Genomic DNA, 22661 nt, shown 5'->3' with positions numbered 1-22661 from the left:
ATCACAGTTTTTTAACCATTGTACTAATTAACACTCTGCCTCTCACGGCATTTACCTCTATACTTACCAATCTCACATTTCATATTCCATACGATTTCACATAATGCCACTCTTCAAAATCCTGACTGCCTGTACTTCAACGATTCACTACCTCCCCGAAAACGTACTCGCGCTCCAAACAAAAACATCGCATTATTAACACTACAGTTCTCAACAAAGAACTTGGCCTCAGTAGGTATGGTACGTTTACATGCTGTAACCAGCTACAAGCTTTTATAAGACTTCTGACGGCCTAATCGTCATCGTGTGTTGCGAGCAACTCAACGTAATCGCCGTCTGCAGGCCAATGTGAGAGCGAATGCCTGCTCACGTTTTATGGCAGAGACGACTAGGCCAGCCTTCTCAACTATAAAAGAAATTCATCGACGCTGCTGGACAGACCTAAATGTGTCCTTTATCAGTCAAACTGGGAAGATATATGTCCCAATTAAATTAGAATGGACGTTTTCATATGTTACTGCCCCATGCTTATTTTCCTTTCGCGAAAGTTTAATGACTTCGAAGTAGTAGATTTGGAACTAAAGCTGGAAACGTCAAAGGACAGCGAGAATGCGTGCGAATGGGTGGATTACAGTTACTCTTTACAGACTATGCCCTAATGGAAGAACACTTCTGCACGTGGAGGAAAGTGTTGTTGTATTTACCGTACCTTGCTCTAATAGTTTGTAACCAGAGGATGCCTAGAATGACGTAGTGGGAATCTTTTCTCATAAAGAGTCTTCGAAGATGCGAATACTATTCATTAAGAGAAGATTGCATGTACTAGTTTTTAGCATGTCGGGATCAAGATTATTTGGTTCAGTGCTCCAATGTCAATCGAACGACTTTTCCGTATATTGTCACTTCTTTGGTGTCGAACTGTTAACTAACATGGCGAAGCATCTGACAATGCTTTGGTTCACCTTGGGCAGACGTTCTACCTATACGGTTCGTTATCGCATAGCTCGGCATGAGAGGGTCAGGGCGACAAACAGCTACGACGATTTCCGTAGATTGTAAAAAAGAGCTTCCTGATTTCATACCTACCTCTGTTACATCATAAATGTATTCGATATATTAATACCTGGCGAATCTGAAGATCAAGAACTCAACTGAAAATCATTTAAACTAGTGTCTAGTAGAGATGGGGGATCCGCTCTTGAACTAATTCATAGAGTTGAATCTTTCAAAGGAGTGAACAATCAGTGATTCAGAAAAAAAGAACGGTAGCTCCAAACGTTTCCCACGGCAGAGAGAGAGAGAGAGAGAGAGAGAGAGAGAGAGAGAGAGAGAGACGGAGCATATCAGCAGCGCCACTGCTGGTCAGAGCACAGTGCACGCCACACAACACAGCCAGCGCCGGCCTCTGCCCTGCTTCTACCTTGGCTGCCTGCATTGTGCAGTGCCCCATTGGATTTTGTGTTTCACATATGCCGTGCCGTCTCTGTGCGTCGTCTGCCGCGTGCAGCCAGTGTCTGGCGCAGCTTAACTTCGCATCGCACTCTGTCGGCGATCGTTTCAGTCGCACGTCCTGCCCTCTGGGCAGTTGATGCGAGCAACAGGACAGAGAGCCACCTAGCGGATAACATAGGAACTACTTGCAACAACCTGCTCGCAAGAGAACAGACGATTTGTCTCGGAGCGGGTGAGTTCACCGCTCCCCCCACCCTCGGAACTCGCCCGCTCAACGCTCACCCCACCGTTCTCGACTCTAGCCAGAGCTTTGAGCAAAGCGACTCAGGTGTCACTCTGGTCTCTGCGGTCTCAGCTCACGCAGTAATACAGCTCGCTGCTCGACCTGCTCGACTCAGCGCCTCTGCATCGGAGTTCGTCCCTACTGGATATTGCTCTTCGTAGTAATACCGCTACGTATATTACATTATTATGTTATGTATACATCAATTGTTTTTATTTTATTTTTATTTGTTTAAACTGATTAGATTAGGTTCTTGATGACTCCTCTTACTATAGGATTTTTATTATGGACACTCGAATTTACGCTGTAATTACGAGCGAACCGATAAATGTATCGCAAAATGTGATACACCAATAATTTCCTTGTTTTATTCTGCGTAAGGCTATATGCAGCACTTTCGTTTTACAGTCAAATTTATATTTTTTTTTCTTATTCTGGTACGGATTTTGCGATTTTAGGCGTCTTCGGAAGGAAACGTTCACATTAAAAATATATGGCTTGCGATGTATTTGTATGAGGTTAATGAAATTTTAATGCATTATAGCCAAATATATTGTTAATGTAAATCTCAAGTTACAACATTTTCCGATCACCCAAAAAACCACGATAGTGCAAAATAAATCAATAATCATAAACTTTGTCATATCGTGGAAATTTCAATACACAATACAAAATTCTTACTCATTATGTGTGTTACTTCAAAATAGGATCAAATAATATCAAAATACAGGTATAGTACTGGAATAAACCAAGTTTAAAGGGCAATGTGCCTTCCATTTATTTTCTATTGTAAATGAGTGGTGAGTCATGAAAAAGAGCTAATTCATTTCAGGGAGTGAACAGTTCTGATCCAATCTCTGAAAAGAACAGTTTTGCCCATCTCTAGTGTCTAGTATTGTGACATGGAAAATATTTTTTGGTGCAAAAAAATTTATCATACCATGAGAAGGATATCAGCCGTGAAAACATGTAATTGCTTAACCACTGGCATAAAAGACAGATTTCGTGATTGCTTCTCTCGTGTCAATGTGTTCCATTACAGTAAACTGCGACTGTTTTCCTTCGTACATCCCTGTGTTAATTTGTCAAGTAGGCACTCTTGTATAAAATTGACTCTCCAGTCTCTATAATAGATGTGGAAGTAACAGGGAGCTCGATTATGGGAGGGTTATTCGTTTCCATTGTTCCATGATTCAGTCACTGTGTTGGCGTGCGCACTGGGAGTATAAATGGGAATGTCATTCGATCAACGATGTCACACGCACCGGTCGTTTGCAGCGGATCTCTGTTTGTAACAGCGTGCAGTTTTTGGAAACACTTCTGCCTCCGTGAATCCTCCGCTGTCTGCTGAACCCCAAGTCGCAGCCAATTGTGCGTTAAGGGGGCGGGCAAGTCTCCAACGTCCAAGTTATTGAGCGATGGGTGGAAATCTCGTGCCTCGTCGTCCGCAAGCAGCTTCACTGCAGTTGATCCTCTTTCGATAAACCCTTCAAAGGTAGAAAAGAGCTTCGCTGATTTCATGATACTTATTCTCTTTTGACGAACGGTGACAATCCTCTCCTCGTCACGCCTCCTCATGTCCGAAAGAAGAGACACATTTTGATCTTGCAGCCAGTATGAATCAAACACAAAGGAATTAGTGACATTAGCTGCTTGTGGGCATTGATTTAAATCAATGAGGAAAGTTGAAATTTCTGCAGGATCGGGATAAGCAGGAGACGCGAGTTCGAATCCCAGTCCGGAACAAATTTTCAACTTTCCTCGTTGATTTAAATTAATCCCTACTAGCAGCTAATGTTCAGGACACCGAATCGATATTACGATTTTTCTATACATACAGCACCTGTTGCACAGGATGAAACATGAACCACCCACAAACAGTGAGGGCCACACATACATTTTCTTTATAGGCTATACATATGAGAGAAACGTTGGTTATGACCCGTAATGCAACGTGGCCCACTCGTAGTCAGTCGCTGCGCTGCCTTCAGTGTATCGTATTTGTTGTTTACATGTGAGGTTCCGGATCCAGCACGGGCTACGACCTGTTTGAGATTCCTGACATGATTACGTGAGACGAGGGACATCGTCGCACCTACGAGCATTATTTTGGTGACATCCACACCACGGTATCTCTGCCGTTATATACGCTTTCGGAAAATAGTTAGACCTTGATTCTCAGTATTCCGTGATTAAGTCCGGTAGTGTCTCTTAAATGCGTGCACGTGCTACGGGTCAGACCACGTAACCGTTAGGATGCTATCCTAGGACTAAAACCTGCACATTCACCAGCTTCAGAAGGTTCAGGCGTTAGTACCATCCGATGTCACAGCTAGTATGGAATTTGTGCAGTGTTGTATATTTTATACAAGGCTATTACAACGGTCTGAATAACACATGCTGCTGCTGAGGGATCTCACTAACAAATTTTGTCGGTAAACAGTAAGCTTTTAAGGTTTTGTATAAATCGCACAGAACCTGAAAGTCTTCCAACAACATCAGCTGCATCAGCTGAACATCAAAGGCTCAAATGGCTCTGAGCACTATGGGACTCAACTGCTGTGGTCATCAGTCCCCTAGAACTTAGAACTACTTAAACCTAACTAACCTAAGGACATCACACACATCCATGCCCGAGGCAGGATTCGAACCTGCGACCGTAGCAGTCGCACGGTTCCGGACTGCGCGCCTAGAACCGCGAGACCACCGCGGCCGGCAGGTGAACATCGGTATCTGGGAACGTCACGTGCTGCTTGTGTGCAGCAACCTGTTGCGATAGCATCGTGGAGCTGCGTCACGTATTGCCGACGTGAGAGAGGCGTTTAGTAGTTCTTTGTTAATCTATATTCTCTTTCATTACGCTTTCGTCAGTTTTGGTGGCAAAGAAGTAGTAGTATCGTCATTGTGATCTATCTTATCTGACTGCACAGTGTATTTGAAAAGAGTTTACTTCCTGTCTACCTATACAGCTTACGAAGAAGTCTATGACTTGAATCTTCTTTTTCTGGAAATAAAAATCGGTTATGACAGTAACATACCTCGCATATGACTTCAAAAATTAAGAGATGCTGCATCCCAGATATTGCTAAATATACATTATGAATAAAGTTTCAGCCTATTTTTATAATCACTTTAGTGCGTGAACTCTTATTTGTAGCCAACATCGCTGACGCACACCTGTGAAATGACGCTCAACTCGGAGATACGCCGGTTCGAATCCCGGTGGTAAAATAAATTTTCACCGCCAGCATTTGGCCAGTAAGGGGAGGAGAGACAAGAGCGTAAAGTTTCAGATCACCGGACTTTGCGCCAACATCCTAGATAAAAGTCCAAACCTCTCCGAAGTGACTCATAAAGTGGGGACTTGTGACAGTGTTCATAAAGATCCGTCCTTCGGATGGGACCTTTAAAACTGACGGCCCCTTGGTGCTAACACAAACATGAACCATACTATAAAATATAGACACGTCCACTACACTCATCTACGCTCAACAACACCCATACATCTGCCAGAAAGGGACGATGATGTAGGGAGATACAAAACTCTTTCTGACTAAGTAGCTGACCCTACCAATCCTTTTCCCAGCCTACAATGTAATAAGGCTCTTTCTTTAGTGTTTGGTGCTGTTCGTTTAAAATAACATCGTTTTTCAGAAATATCTGCCCATTTTAACGTAACAGTACATTTTCCGTATTTATCTTTGTAAGAACAGCGCTCAGCAAGGCAATAATTTCGGAAGATAAAACAACCCGGATGTGTCACCCCAGTGATTTGTGCATCCGAAATTATTGACTAGCCTCAGGGCCATGACATTAGTGTGAGTGGCAATCAAAAAGTTTCCATTCGAAGGCCGTACAGTCCAGAATCGGGATGTCAGTAAGGCGAAATCACCGTGAACACTGCGGCAATCATCCCACCGATGCACAAGGCTGAAGATAAAATGGTTCCAAGCACTATGGGACTTAAAATCTGAGGTCATCAGCTCCTAGAACTTAGAACTACTTAAACCTAACTAACCTAAGGACATCACACACATCCATGCCCGAGGCAGGATTCGAACCTGTCACCTTAGCGCTCGTGCGGTTCCAGACTGAAGAGCCTAGAACCGCTCGGCCACTCCGGCTGGCGGTTGAAGATACCCGTTTGGTAAAAGGGCATTGTGTTGCTGCTTGGAGAAGTCCGTAATTGCCTGCTGCAGATCCTCGTCCGACTGGGATCGTCGACCGTCCAAGGCTTTTTTTAAAGGACTAAAGGCGTGATAGTCGGACGGTGAGGGATCAGGACTATAGGGCAGCTGCTCGAGTGTCTCCTACTTGTCCACAATGGATGAGGTCGGCCTCCCAGATCGACCAGCGTCTTCTGTCGATTCGCGACCAGCACGGAACTAGGCTATCATTCTACAATGATAGTTTTCGGCAGAGAAGCTACGCAATATACACCAATCAAAAAAAGTTTTGCATCATCCTGGTTCCCAGAACTCCTGAAAATAGACGTTGACTGTGGATGTTGTATCACAGACACAGTCCTTTTGACTGTTCAGAGCTGTCACTAAACCCGCCCAAAGATGTAAACAACCACGCATGAGCAGCGCCTGTTAGACAGCCGATCAGTTCCAGTCATTCAACCAGGATGGAGGTACACTGCTCGTCAACCATGCCTAGACGGTCAACGCCGCAATTCGATCAGATCCGCATTGTTACTTTGTGCCGGGAAGGGCTCTCAACTAGGGAAGTGTCCAGGCGACTCGGAGTGAACCAAAACAATGTTGTTCGGACATGGATGAGATACAGAGAGACAGGAACAGTCGATGAGATGCCTCGCTCAGGCGGCCCAAGGGCTACTACTGCAGTGGATGACCGCTACCTAAAGATTATGGCTCAGAGGAACCCTGACAGCAACGCCACCATGTTGATTAATGCTTTTCGTGCAGCCACAAGACCTCGAGTTACGACATGATGCGCAACTTCACTCCCAACGTCCACGGCGAGGACAGTCTTCGCAATCACGTAACCATGCAGCGCGGTACAGATGGGCGCAAAAACATGCCGAATGGACCGCTCAGGTTTGGCATCACGTTCTCTTCACCGATGAGTGTCGCATATGCCTTCAACCAGACAATCGTCGGAGACGTGTTTGCAGGCAACCCAGTCAGGCTGAACTCCTTAGACACACTGTCCAGCGAGTGCAGCAAGGTGGAGGTTCCCTGCTGTTTTTGGGGTGCATTATGTGAGGCCGACGTACGCCTCTGGTGGTCATGGAAGGCGCCGTAACGGCTGTACGGTATGTGAATGACATCCTCTGACCGATACTGCAACCATATCGGCAGCATTGGCGAGGCATTCGTCTTCATGGACGATAAGTTAGCGCCCCCACCGTGCACATCTTGTGAATGACTTCCTTCAGGATAATGACATCGCTCGACTGGAGTGGCCAGCGTGTTCTCCAGACATCAACCCTACGGAAAATGCCTGAGATTGAAAAGGGCTGTTTATGGACGGCGTGACCCAGGAACCACTCTGAGGGATCTACACCGAATCGCCAGTGAGGAATGGGACAATCTGGACCAACAGTGATTTGATAAACTTGTGGATAGTATGCCATGACGAATACAAGCATGCATAAATGCAAGAGGACGTGCTACTGTTAGAGGTACCGGTGTGTACAGCAAGCGCGACCACCACCACTGAAGGTGTCGCTGTATGGTGGTACAACATGCAATGGGTGGTTTTCATGAGCAGTAAAAAGGATGTGTATGAAGTTTATGTTGATCTCTATTGCAATTTTCTATACAGGTTCCGGAACTCTCGGAACCGAGTTGATGTAAAACGTTTTATAACTGGTGTATATTCTTCACTCTCCCGTGGATGTCTACCAGTATTTGCCCTTCGGTAGCCAACAAAGCGTTGTTTGCCCTTCGGTAGCCAACAAAGCAGTAACAGCACATTGGCAATAATGTCGCCATAGTTCACGTCTTCACATTTATGGCATGCATTTACGCAAAGACACTAATGCCACACCAATCCCTTTCCTATGGTTCAAATGGCTCTGAGCACTATGGGACTTAACATCTATGCTCATCAGTCCCCTAGAACTTAGAACTACTTAAACCTAACTAACCTAAGGACATCACACAACACCCAGTCATCACGAGGCAGAGAAAATCTCCGACCCCGCCGGGAATCGAACCCGGGAACCCGGGCGCGGGAAGCGAGAACGCTACCGCACGACCACGAGCTGCGGACCCTTTCCTATGTGTCGGTGCTTGTACACCCACATCAGAGTTGCACTATGTCGGATATATGCTGCAGCAACGCCCTCAAACGGAAACATTTTGATCGCCCCTGATGTAACTTCCACGTTTAGATTCAAGCTGCACAAGGCAGTGTTAGAGTGGCTTTTGGCATCCTTGCTCACGTCTACAGAGCATATGGGAAGTTATAAGAGCAATCCAAGCCAGCCTTTTCATTCAAAACAACCTACGCCGTCTGCTCAAAAGTATGTGGACACCTATTAGTGGGCATTAATGTTTGGTGTGTCCACCTTTCGCCTTTGACAGGTTGAACTCTTGTGGGGACACTTCCAAAAAGATATATCCATGCCTCTGAGGGACTGAAGCCCATTCTTCCTCAACAAACCAAACTAAAGAAGTTAGTGACGTTGGACGCGGGATCTAGGGCAAGGTCGACGTTCTGACTCGTCCCAAAAATATTCCTTTAGGTTCAGGTCAGTCCGTTTCGGGCAAGTAAATATCCAAAAACTACAATCCCATAGAGTGTGCCTTGAGGCAGGGTATACTGCCATGTGATACAATCATCGTCTACGAACTGCTCGTTTAATGTATGCAGTATACAATGCTGTAAAGTGTGTTCACATCCTTCCACGTTTCGTTTATTCTTAATTGAATTGGAGGACACCCTAACCACGAAAAGCACCCCAAGCCGTAACACTACCTCCTCCTTACTTCACTGTTGGCACTACATAAAATGTCAGGTAAAGTTGTCCTGGCACTTGTCAAACCCAAATTCTTCCATCGGATCGCCACAGAGTATAGCGTGATACATCGTTCCAAACCAGCCATTCATTGTCCAGTAGCGGCGCTGTTTTCGCCATATTGCGCGTCTCTTGTCATTGACTACAGAAAAACGTTGCTTATGAGTAACTGCACGGTCAGTGTAGCCCTTTCCTTTTAAGTTCCTACCTATAGTTACTGTGCTGTTTGCACTGCTAGTAACACCCTGGAACTCACCAGTGACCCGGCCGTTGTGGCCGAGCGGTTCTAGGCGCTTCAGTCCTGCTACAGTCGCAGGTTCGAATCCTGCCTCGGACATGGATGTGTGTGATGTCCTTAGGTTAGTTAGGTTTAAGTAGTTCTAAGTCTAGGGGACTGATGACCCCAGATGTTAAGTCCCATAGTACTCAGAGCCATTTTTGAACTCACGAATGATTCCTTTCGCGATATTTTTTTGCCACCCTCTTCAAAGCTCGACGGTCCCTATCGGTCAGTACCTGAGGTCTTCCTGGTCGTGGTTTAGCTGTGGTCGTTCCTTCGCTTTTCCACTTCACACTCACATCACCAACAGTCCGTTTGGGGAGCCTTACAAGCTTTGAAATGTCCGTGATGGAATTGTTACTCACTTGACATCCAATAACTAGTCAACGTTCGAACTCACTACTCTGTCCCATTTTCCTGTTACTACTCGTCTGCTGACACCACGTTACTCCCTCCACCTTTTATACTGGTGGGTCCGCCTCTCGCGACATCTAGTGATCAGTTACGTAGGGCCGTCTACATACTTTTGATCAAATAGTGCACAAAGCGTAAGCCTATAATCTGCATGTCAATCAGACTTACGCAATTGCGGAACTGGTTACAAAGGATTTCGAGACTGAGCGCGGACCTGCACTATAAAGAGATCATCAGGCTCTTGTGAAATACTGATTGTTGCTGGAAAAACTGTGATTTTCAGTTTACCACGAAAATTGTGTAAATTCGCGAATAGTGAAACAGGAAGGCATGATGTGTTTGCGAGCGCCCTGTACATAATGAAGAAAAAAGCAAGTATAGAGCAAGTGCACAAGTTTCCCACTGCATGAGCTTTGCGAGCTACCTTCCTATCAGGACGTTGGGATACATTACTTTCGTGCTTCCTCCATTAACAATTACATTTCGTGCTCCCTCCGTCAACTGAGAGACAAGCACTCAAAATTTTGTACCATTGTGGTTAACGTTGTTAGACAAATGGTTCAAATGGCTCTGAGACCTAACATCTGATGTCATCAGTCCCCTAGAACTTAGAATTGCTTAAACCTAACTAACCTAAGGACATCACACACATCCATGCCCGAGACAGGATTCGAGCCTGCGACCGCAGCGGTCGCGCGGTTCCAGACTGAAGCGCCTAGAACCGCTCGGTCACTTCGGCCGGCGTTGTTAGACAGTAAAGTGTGTTGTTATGCATTAAATTACATTAGCTATACACATATGCGCGATTGTGGAACAGTTTTCCATACAGGTAAATACATAATGCGAGGGTATTTTCTCAATGCATTCTATTACGAGGGTTGCCCAGGAAGTAATGCACCGCATTTTTTTCTTCAACAATTCTTTATTGAACGTAATGAGAATTACACACACGAAAGAGTGGTGTTTTATCTACACACCCTATTTTTCCACGTAATTTGCATCCTGTTCTGTGGCCTGCCTCCTGTGCGAAACAAGGCTTTGTATGCCCTGTCGATACCAATCCATGTCCCGGTGGCAGAGCCAGTGCTTCAGTTCGTGAATCACCTCCTCACCGTCCTCAAAATGTCATCCACGAATAGCAACCTTTAATGGTCCAAACAAATGGAAGTCTGGGGGGGGGGGGGCGGGGGGGCAGGTCAGGTGTGTCAGCCGTGGATGGTCTCCCCGACCGCTGCAAGTCGTGGAGCTCTGCCGAACCGCCATCTGATGACCTCACCCTCCGTGTCCAGCGACTACCTACTTCTGTCGACGGCAGATGCTCCATAGACTTTGCACAAGCGGTTCTGAATATTTCTCACAGTTTCTTTCTCTGCAGTGAGTCATCCAGTGACGGTGCGTTGCTTGTAACGGACATCACATACAGACGCCATTTTGAAACTGCCCTGCAGCTACGCTATCTGTCGGAAGTGATGGAAACTTGGCGCGCTCATTCAGGAGACTTCAAATAATACATAAGTAACACTTCGCATTCGCAGCATTGTTTTCGGCTGAGAAAAAAAAAATGCGGTGCATTACTTTCGGGGCAATCCTCATATTAACGCAACAGACGAGAAAATATCTGTCACAAGATGTGGTACGCAGGTAGCACGTAATGTCGTTTGTATGGATGACGTGTTCACTGAAACACACTAGGAACACGAATAGAGAGGGCGGGTGAAGGGTCCTGGCGCCCCTTCTGTCAGGTGTCCCGGTATGACAGACCGAGTGCGATCATAGGGCAGCGGGCTTACCGGAGACCACCGCGACCGTCTCAACAGCGCACACACAACTATTGTCGCTCCTCCGTGACTGAGAGCAGGAAAGCCAACCACGCTTCTGATCTAGCGCTCGACTCGTAAGTAAGCCGGTTCGAATTCTGTGGTGGAAAATCTTCGCCAACGGTATGTAGTCAACTAGGGGAGGAGAAGTGCTGGCGTAAAGTTCTTGACTTTGCGCCCATGCCCCACATTAATTCCAAACCTTTCTGCAGCGTCTCACACATAACAACACAGACACAACACCACACTCATCACAGCCACCCACACGACACAGATACGCGCTTGACACTTCGTAACAGGTCAGAGGAGGGCAAAAGCAAAGACCTGCACTAGGCTCTTGTACACTCATTTTCCGATATGGAACTCGAAGTTCTGTTAAGAGCAGGAAAATATGGCCGTCCACAAGCTCGCCGCCGTTTATCAGTGGGCTACAAACTACAAGGAAGCCGTGAAACCCTCTCTTCGATCCTCGACCAATTGAACTTTAAGGCCAATAAAATTCTAAGAATTATATCGTTGGTGGTCTTATAACACCGTTAGAAATTTAGTATATTGAAATATTTACTCCACAGATTATTATTGTGTGCCGTGAGAAAGGCCGCTGCAGCACGGCCAAAACATTGCTTGTTTTAGTGTTTTAACATTTTAATTCTCTATATGTAAAAAGAAATTACCTGACTGACTTAATCATCATCACCACCCAGCCGAGTGCGCTGATGATAGAAACTTGAAATCTGGAGAGGATGCTTTTTTTTACTGCAACGTTGTTTTGTGAGGGATTGTTTGCAATTCCACGCCTAAGGGGATGAAGTAGAGGATGAAAGGTCTTTTGAAAATATGTCGCAATTAAGCAGTTTTGAAACCAGAACTACGGAAATTGGTATTTGGTTTCTCGGTCAGAAAAAATAATACATGCTTCAGCACTCAAAAAAATGGTTCAAATGGCTCTGAGCACTAAGGGACTTAACATCTGTGGTTATCAGTCCCCTAGAACTTAGAACTACTTAAACCTAACTTAACCTAAGGACATCATACACATCCATGCTCGAGGCAGGATTCGAACCTGTGACCGTAGCTGTCACGCGGTTCCAGACTCAAGCGCCTGGAACCGCACGGCCACGCCTGCCGGCGACTTCAGCATTTTTGGGTATTCAATCGCTATGGGGGTAAAATAGCGGGTGAAAGTTTCTTTTGGAAATAAAGTACTAAAGCATTTTTAAAGCAACCCCCATGGAAATTGATGTTTGAAATCTCGGGTAGAAATTAACAGAAAGTGATTCACTGTTTCTGGAAATTCACCTCGAAGTGGATGAAAGTGTTTATAAAAATATTTCTTTACATTAAGATGTTTTTAAATCTAAATCGGCTTTTTAAATTGGAATTAAATTTCTGGAGAAATATGTGGTGGGGGATAAAGTTTCTATTGAAACATAACCACAAGAATTGGAAAGACAGGACGTAAAAGACCTCCGGATCCAGCATCCAGAATCGCTGTTTGGTGAGAACGACATTCAGAAAAGACCACGCGTGTAAGTTTAGAAGATGCATGATTAGTGAACAATATTAAGGTTCAGTTTAAGAAAATAAAAAAAAAAAATCTATGTGGACCATACAATCTACACAAGCGAAACAGCGGGCGCTAAGCTAGTATTTTACAAGATGGCTTGGCAGTACACGCAGAGAGATTTAAGTGCAATTGACGCAGGCCGTGGAAGGCTACGTATTTATAATAAGGATCCCTCCAGTTTATTTTGTACTTCTTTGCAAAATAGTGTCCCGCACTTTTTATAGCCAGAGGATAGGGCAAGGGAAGTACAGTAAGCTGAGGTAATTTTGGATGTGTTCGCAGGGCCGCGTGTTCGGCGTGACGCTGGGCTGCCTGCTCGGCATGACCCCGCTGCTCTTCCTCAACAAGCAGCCTTCCAGCCCCTCCCAGCAGCAGCAGGACGCAGAGCCCACATGAATCACCGCCACCGCTGTGACATTGCGCAACTGTAGTTCTAGTACACCCGTATGCCATCCTACGTGGACAGAAAATTTTCCTTTGTGTTCATTGGTATCTGGATTGTGCTGCACATTAGTCAGCATGGATTGTTTTGGATATGAAATCTTTTCTCTCCTTCTGTGAACTTTCCTGTGAATGCTAACATGTATATGTGACGAAAATGAAACACCAACACAATTAGATTTTATATAAAAACTAAATAAAAAGAAATGCACCTACGGTTTACGACACCTTCTTGTTTACACTGCTTTTCAACAGGTAACATGCATAATAACAATAAATTTTTAATTTTATTTTAGCACTTATCAAACATTACTGATAAGTCAAGAAAAGAAGCTGTTAAGGCGGTTTGGTTTGTTATTCATTTTGTATTAACCTCATACAAACCAGTACATTTTAACCGTATTTTAGATTGTAATTCACTTTTTTACAATTTTTGTTGCATTATTATTTCTGTTTATTTTTAACCAGTGTTGCAGAGCTTCAGTGTATTTAAAGATCGACATGACAAAGCCACTAAAATATGCTGTGATGTGTATTTATTTACAGATAACTAGTTTTGGTCAAGTCTCAGATTAACATTACCTCAGATTAAGGGAGGTTTTCTTCACATCAAACACATAACTGGAAACAACCATATTAAACCTTATGAAATGGTAATCCGAGACTTGAAGACGATTGCTTGACAGGTGGGTTGTCCATAAATAAAGCCACATTACAGCAGCTTCCAATGCTTTTGTGAAGTAACTTCTTAAAACTATTTCTTTTCTATCATTTTATGGCTGACCATTATGTCTTCTGTTATTTTCAGTAATGTTATTTTCATTGATTTTATCGTCTTGGTTGAATGTTTGACTTCTGGGGTATGCTCAGTCTTTGAACAAAACTTTTTGTGATATAAATATAAGAAAAGAACTTAATAAGAGTAACCATAGTCCTTTCATATATGGAACGGAGTCTGGCCATCTCCCTACTCTGTAGAAGTACGTTTTGTTTGTGCTGACGACGATGATAACCACATATCTCTTGTGATCTAAGATTTTATGAAATACTTGTTGATTAAACAATTCTAACGCGTGCTGACAGATGTGCTTATCAGAGCTTCAGACGACAGAAAAATATTTCTTGACAAGATTCCGTAGCTGGGTCACATCAGTGTTTTACTCCTAGCCATCTTACAGAAACCAAAATTTGCTAAGGAGCCCCTGAATTGCTTTACTGTCCGTGCAGATCTCTTCTTCTTCTATTTCTTAATTTCAAAGCAGTGGCTGTAATCAGTGGAAACCTTACACTTGTATTAAGTATGCTAATGATTCTCAGACACAATTTAACACAGAGTACGTATGGAAAAATGTTGGCTACATTATTTGTATTACAATAGCAAAGCTAAAATAACGTACATGTTGTCAACAAATAAAATTGTTGATCAACAAACAAAACTCTTTAACAAAATACTGTTATTGTTATTTTTGAGATAGCTTCTAATGTTACATGGTTTGCTTGTTAAGCAAAGAAAATAATATGGTTTGTTAAATGGTTTGCACAGCAAATTTGTAGTGTTACAATACATCATTATTTGATTATTTTTGTGAGTTCTCTTGCACCTCATCATCAGTTTACGATTTTTTGAAGACTGAAGATAATCTGCGAATGTATAAACTGCTTTCATGCAGTCACTATTCCAAAAATGAACATTAATGCTCACTATTATAATAAAAAGATGATCCCAATGTTTTTGGATACATAGTTATATTTACTGCTGTAAATTGTTACTCCTGTTTTAACATACATTAATTTGTGGATAAACTGTTTGACAATATAATATTTTAATGTTTCAGCTTCAAAATGTATAATGTTGGTCTCATTGTTAATATGAACTTATTGTTTATTTTTGTTAACAGAATAGTATATGTATATATCTATGTTGTAAAAATATTTATTTTTCAGCAAATTTATGATATTGCTTGATTGTTCTGACAAAAAGTATAATATATTTTATAAATTAAATTTTAATTAATTTTTTATTAAATTAAATGAATTACAGCCTAACTACCCATAGCTATACATTGTAACAGATTGCTGTCATTCAGCAAGTTCTCTAGAGAGATTTCTTTTTTTTCTCAGATGTATAGTTTGGAATTGAAGCCTATTATAATTCATAGCATCAAAAATTATTTCTGTGAAACGAAATCTACAAGTGCTTCATACACACAAATGATAAGAAATAACAATGCTGTAACTGCACTAACGAAAATATTAGATATATGAAAAGGAGAAATACAATGTAATATTATTCCTTTGCTTAAGGAAGACACTTAATAGCTGTCTGTCCCTGCTCAAGGTATAAGGGAAGGTAGAAGCTTTGTAGCAGCAGATATCACACGCATCTCTGTATTATGTAACACTCTCACATCTGATAGGACCAAACCACATAATGATTCACACAACTCACTCAGTGAGCTTCAGTAGGATGCTTTTCCTTTTCTATTTTGTAAGAAACTAGATAGCATCAAACATGTATATTGCTGTTGTAACTAATAGCTTAGATACTGAAAATTCTGGTGCTACATGAATGTTACGTAGTAGTACACATGACTCTGAAGAAAACTGGCATGTACTTACAAGAACTGATTTCAAAAAATGAAAGTACTGTAATGAGGTCCACAAAATTTATCACTGAGAAGATCCAAATATCTAATGAATCATTATATTACTATGAAGTTTGATTGTGCCCATGTATCTTCCATAGTTGTTATCAGATGGAGCAGGTGCAGATTACCAATTTACATTTGACATTTATCTTTTTTTCCTTGAATTCTTATGAAGTTCAAAAACTAGTATTAAAATTAAGTTTATACCTAATTCTGTGTAATTGGTTCAGTTTTGGTTTAATGAGCTTTTCTCTTAGGAATTACTAGAAACCACAATTGTCTAGTTTTTAAATTATCCTTACAGGATTTATTTAATTTTGATATTTAATATGTACATAATTACAATTTTGATATCTGTGTTCTTCCTATTCTATTTGCACTGTGCACTGAAAGATGTGAATATTATAGGATCTGGCACCTTATGAGGGTAGTCTGAGTCATGTTCATAAAGTGCTCAATTTATGATATGTAAGTAAATGAATTTAATTACTAGTCAGTGTTACAGTTCTGCTACAGACTTACAGCTATTTCCATTTTGAAATCTGTCAGAATGACTCAGTGTTGTGTTAAGTGTGACATGATTCTGAAATGGATTACAGTGCTACAATTATTTACATCCCAGTATAAGAATTGTGGTGCTTTAACTGTCTTGAAAGTCTGACGTTTTTCTATTAATTCCAGCTGAAACTACCCACAGATGTGCACATAATAATTATAAACAACAGAAACAGTGTCAGAACAGAAATATATTTTTAACGGCCTCAGAATGTTAAAAATAGCTGGTGTATATTTCATATGAAACAGATCTATTTCATGTTATGAGTGACTGCCAGTACTTCACAAGAAACTTCTTGTAATAACTATTTTCGCAGAAAGCAACTTCCTTCTTGTATTGTTTGAGAAAATAATTAAAATATCCAAGCAATAACAGACTGTATCTTTGATTTCTAGCAGTATTTTGTCAATTTTCTGTCACCATTATTTTCAAATCCCGCATAAAATGAAGTTATGATCACCACATTGCTTCACTGGAAATTATCCTTACCTTTTCCCATCCTTACGACTAACCTTGTTATTAGGAGACCTACAGCTCGATGTGGACACAAAATCACCACGTAACTTACCATTTTTGCAAAATAAAAATCATTGATGGAGATAAATAAAGCGATAGGCGAGGAAAAAATACTGCAACAGACTGAGGACTGCAATGTGAAGACGCTGATATTTCAAATCTGTTCTGACATGAGGTTTTCATACAAATGGGTTTTAGCGAAATTTGACACATGCTGACCACCATTTTTGGAAATCATAATATCAACCTGTAGAAAATGTAGTGATGTCTTTATGACTGTAGATAGTGGTAAACACCAAAACGAGATATATGAAGATAGTAACTGTTGTCGAAAGAACAGATACCACTGATGACCCATGCAGCTTCTCTAGAATAAATGATAATTAATTGAAACCCTGAGCTGCCGACAGATGTTGTTGATATACCTCGATGGGGACAGCTGAAAATGTGTGCCCCGACCAGGACTCGAACCCGGGATCTCCTGCTTACATGGCAGACGCTCTATGCGTCTGAGCCACCAAGGACACAGATGAAGAGAGCGATTGCACGGACTTATCTCTGGCACGCCTGCCGTGAGAGGCCACTGTAACTGTTATGACGACATGATTACAAATCACTGTCTCAGTACTGATACTGACAATAAGGCCAGGCCTATTTGTAGCTACGAGATCTAAAATCCATTTACTGCGTGTGCAGTGTCGGACAAGCTGCTCAAGACAGCTTTGAAAATGTTTTGAGGGATATTAGGCTGTGTACCGGAAATAGCTGGAAGTTGCGGGGGCACAAATATATTTTCCAAGTTGGAAAACTTTATTACGACAACAAAAATATATTTACATACAATAAATGTGAATGCTATTAGGAAATTACATCAACATAACAAAATATGATCAAAGCTAAAATTCAGACTGATGTGTCCTGCATGGTAGCATATATTCAATAACTGATTGTCTCAGATCGTAGTCAATTAAGATTTTTTTTCATTCCACACAAAAGTGTAAAAATACCAACTTAATCAGCAGTGACTTAGAGTGTCGACTGGACTTAACCATAAATTCATGATTAATAAACAATAAAACTTATTTAGTCTGTCCGTGAAATGAAATTATGGTGTGGTACTACAGGTTGGAGGGCCCTATATGTGGTTGCTCGGCCACCTAGTTAGTGCAAGTCTCTGACGCCACTTCGGCGACTTGCGTGTCACTGGTGAAATGATGATGAGAACATCACAACATAGCCCACCCAGTCCCAGCTAGGCTCCCTGAACGTCATTCAACCATGCTGGCTACTCAGCGATGGATGCGGACGTCTACCCATGAGACCACTAGAAAAATTACGATGACAGGAGTCACTGGGCTGGTTTACGAAAAGGATAATAGATCTTACCTCCATTCAGTAGTGGCCCCCATTTGGCAAAATTAAATCCTTTTCGGTAGTGTGGTGACAGTAACTACTGAGCACAGTTGACAGTCTGCAAGAATACCACTCGAGGGCCACGGGAGGCCAAGTTGGAGGAGGCGAAGTTTCCTGGGTGACGGCTGGGTGTTGGTAGTGGCTGCAATGCAGTATCCTCAGGATGGGGCTGCTGCCGGGACCGTGTGATGCAGATACTACACTACTGGCCATTAAAATTGCAACACCACGACGATGACTTGCTACAGACGCGAAATTTAACCGACAGGAAGAACATGTTGTGATATGCAAATGACTAGCTTTTCAGAGCATTCACATAAGGTTGGCGCCGGTGGCGACACCTACAACGTGCTGACATGAGGAATGTTCCCAAACGATTTCTCATACACAAACAGCAGCTGACCGGCGATGCCTGGTGAAACGTTATTGTGATGCCTCGTGTAAGGAGCAAAAATGCGTACCATCACGTTTCCGACTTTGATAAAGGTCGGAATGTAGCCTATTGCGATTGCGGTTTATCGTATCGCGACATTGCTGCTCGCGTTGCTCGAGGTCCAATGACTGTTAACAGAATACGGAATCAGTGGGTTCAGGAGAGTAATAAGGAACGCCGTGCTGAATCCCAACGGCCTCGTATCCCTAGCAGTCAAGATGACAGGCATCTTATCCGCATGGCTTTAACGGATCGTGCAACCATGCCTCGATCCCTGACTCAACAGATGGGGACGTTTGCAAGTCAACAACCACCTGCACGAACAGTTCGACGACGTCTGCAGCAGCATGGACTATCAGCTCGGAGACCATGGCTGCGGTTACCCTCGACGCTGCATCAAAGACAGGAGCGCCTGCGATGGTGTACTCAACGACGAACCTGGGTGCACGAATGGCAAAACGTCATTTTTTCGGATGAATCCAGGTTATGTTTACAGCATCATGATGGTCGCATCCGTGTTTGGCGACATCGCGGTGAACGCACATTGGAAGCTTGTATTCGTCATCGCCATACAATGGGGTGCCATTGGTTACACGTCTCGGTCACCTCTTGTTTGCATTGACGTCACTATGAACAGTGGACGTTACATTTCAGATGTGTTACAACCCGTGGCTCTACCCTTCATTCAGTCCTTGCGAAACCCTACATTTCACCAGGATAATGCACGACCGCATGTTGCAGGTCCTGTACGGGTCTTTCTGGATACAGAAAATGTTTGACTACTGCCCTGGCCAGCACATTCTCCAGATCTCTCACCAACTGAAAACGTGTGGTCAATGGTGGCCGAGCAACTGGCTCGTCACAATACGCCAGTCACCACTCTTGATGAACTGTGGTATCGTGTTGAAGCTGCATGGGCAGCTGTACATGTACACGCCATCCAAGCTCTATTTGACTCAATGCCCAGGCGTATCAAGGCCGTTGTTACGGCCAGAGGTGGTTGTTGTGGGTACTGATTTCTCAGGATCTATGCACCCAAATTGCGTGAAAATGTAATCCCATGTCAGTTCTAGTATAATATATTCGTCCAATGAATACCCGTTTATCATCTGCATTTCTTCTTGGTGTAGAAATTTTAATGGCCAGTAGTGTAGTAGCCGCTCTCTTTAGGAATTTCTTGCAGTGGCTCAGGGACTGAACTGCTGACAACTGGCCAGACGCCGCCTAAATACACGCCCAGTGTAGTGATAGCTGCTCGATGGTTGGATGGCACATGATTCACAGAGACGAAGTAGTGCCTCGGACTGTGTCGCTGTTGTCTGGGATGAGCGTGCCGCCGGCGACGAGGCTGGCAACTCTTGTGGTGAAACTAGAGCAGCATACGCCCGTGGTACCTGCTTGAGTTCCACTTCAAACGAAACCGCCGTGTTTCGGACACAGTTCAGCTGGTTATGGTTGATACACGGTTCCTCCTGTACTGCTGCTGTCTGGGTCTGCCAAGGGAGTGTCCCCTGCAGAGCCAGAGCATAGGCAACTAGCAGACCATGCTTGTAATGGAGGTAGCTGTGGTCGGAGGTGAAGGCTTTGGATACATCACAAGCAGCGGAATAATCTTAAAAATAAATAGAAAAAATGGATTCTATTACTAACTTCAACAGGAAAATCGACCCGAATAAATTGCAAAATGCAATAAGTGAACTAAAGTACGTCTCATCCACCTTTAAATCTTCGTGGTTGATGGGATACATATGTCCCACTGAAGTAATGTGTAGTTTTGAGCGTTTGTGCGTCTGTGTCGCATATCTCTCTATTGCTAGCATGTAGCGACATGCTTTCGTGACTCGGAGAAAAATACAGCGGACCATGGAGTGGACATACAGAACGCTGCGAGCCGTCAAATGGGGCAGCGTGTGTTCATAGGTGACAATATTCGTTTGTTTCACAAAATCCAGATCGAATCACGGTCTTCTCCATTCCAAGAATGTCCTGAAATGACTAATTATGTTTGCTTATACATCATAGACACTGTTTCGAAACGTTACTCCACACCCCAGAAATTCTGTTGGTTTGTAGGCTACGTAATTTTAATGTTGTGGGACGTATAAGCCCCAGAAAATTTCACAGAATGTAAAAAACGTTGTTGTGTGGTATGTCAAAGCCACCTTAAAATATTATGTTGTCGGGTTGATTGTCAGGAGAATAAATGTGTTTTGATAACTGGTTTCATATACGAGGGCTGCCCAGAAAAAATCCACAGAATTTTTTTTCTTCAACAATTCTGTATTGAAAATAATGAGTATAACACACAAGAAAGAATGGTATTTTATCTAAACAGCCTATTTTTCACGTAATCTCCATCCCGTTCTATGGCCATCCTCCAGCACGAAACAAGGGCGTGCATGCCGTGTGCATGCCCTGTCAGGGCTGTAGGGTGAGTGGGGTAACATTGTCCAATCCTGTTTTGTGATGTGTTCAGCAGTCCTCATACTTGTGTGGCGCCGAGCGTTATCGTGTTGCAGCTGTGGCGCCGAAGGCGTCGGAAGCGCGTCTTGAGTTTTGTTAATGTGTTGGCACATGCTTCTGAATTAATGGTACCGCCTCTTGGCGTCACTTCAGCGAGAATCACACTTTCACCGTCCAAGAACACGGTGAACACGACATTACTGATGGAAGCAGTTGCTTTGAATTTTTTTCTGTGGGGAGTATGAATGGCGCCATTCCATCGACTGTCGTTTTATTTCGAGCCCAAAATGGTGAATCCAATTTTCATCACCTGTCTCAATCCAGGACAAGAAGGCCTCCCTCTCAGCTTCAAGAATTTGAAACAAATCAAGACAAATGTTTTTTTCTATGCGATCTGTGATCCACCGTTGGACGCCGTGGGACCCATCTTGCACACATTTTCGAATATCCAAGAGTGTGTATAATTGCATCCACACTTTCTTTGCTGATTGACAGATGCAACGCCAACAGCCGGTCATAATGCGTCTGTCCTCACCAATGACATCAGCTCGTTGCAATATCTTAGGTGTGACAGCCGTGGATTGTCTCCCAGATCGCTGCAAATCGTGGAGCTCCACCGAACGGCCTTCTGATAACCTCGCCCCCCGTGAGCAGCGGCTAACTATACTTCTGTCACCAGCAGATGCTCCATTGACTTTGCACAAGCATTTGTGAATCTTCTCCACAGTTTCTTTCTCTGCAATGAGAAATTCAATGACGACACGTTGCTTGTAACGTACATCACCTACAGTCTCCATTTTGAAACTGTCCTGCAGCCACGCTATCTGTCGGAAGTAACGGTAACTTGGCACGCTCTCTTAGGAGACTTCAAATAATACATCGTAATGTTTCTCATTCGTAGCATTGATTTCGGATGAGAAAAAAAATGCGATACATTGCTTTCTGGGCTGCCCTCGTACTTTTTTTCATAATTGCGGTCCTGATAAAATCATTGAAAAATGAAAAATTTAACTCTGAAAATCCTAAGTTCATATGAAAGCATGGGTTTAGTTAGGGTTGCGGGATGCATGTGACCCGTTTTACCGATTTCCAAAACCAGTCAGCTTAAAAATTTTTTGGTAGTGAAAGTATTTTATTTACCACCTTCAAGACAGTATTTGACCTGTTTTTCAAATATGTACAGAATAAATTTTAACCACGAAAGCGTTAAACCTTGCTGGAGACACATTCAGCTAATTCCATGCAACTTCCACAAGGTAGAGACTGGATAAAATAGGAGTGCTTCACTTGAGGAATCTTAAGTACAATTGGATTTACTGTTAAGTTGTTTTTATGTCGTAGTGGCATCGGGCGACAAGCAAATCTTCAGCGGCAACAATAAGTGGTG

The 22661-nt window shown here is 43.0% G+C and overlaps 1 protein-coding gene across 2 annotated transcripts in view; it reads left to right on the top strand.

The window, feature by feature from the left end:
* The window catches only part of LOC124603448 (transmembrane protein 65), a 524529-nt gene extending 507720 nt beyond the window's left edge, over positions 1-16809 (top strand). For both annotated transcript variants that reach the window (XM_047136397.1, XM_047136396.1), the window contains one exon: positions 13087-16809. In XM_047136397.1, the coding sequence (XP_046992353.1) occupies positions 13087-13200 (114 nt within the window). In that variant the 3' untranslated portion in view covers positions 13201-16809. The remainder of the gene's footprint in view (positions 1-13086) is intronic.
* Positions 16810-22661: the final 5852 nt, after the last annotated feature.

The sequence above is a fragment of the Schistocerca americana genome, chromosome 1 (genome assembly GCF_021461395.2).
Source record: "Schistocerca americana isolate TAMUIC-IGC-003095 chromosome 1, iqSchAmer2.1, whole genome shotgun sequence".
Taxonomy (NCBI): Eukaryota; Metazoa; Arthropoda; class Insecta; order Orthoptera; family Acrididae; genus Schistocerca; species Schistocerca americana.
Note: the sequence above shows the minus strand (reverse complement) of the source record. Positions and strands in the feature narration are given on the sequence as shown.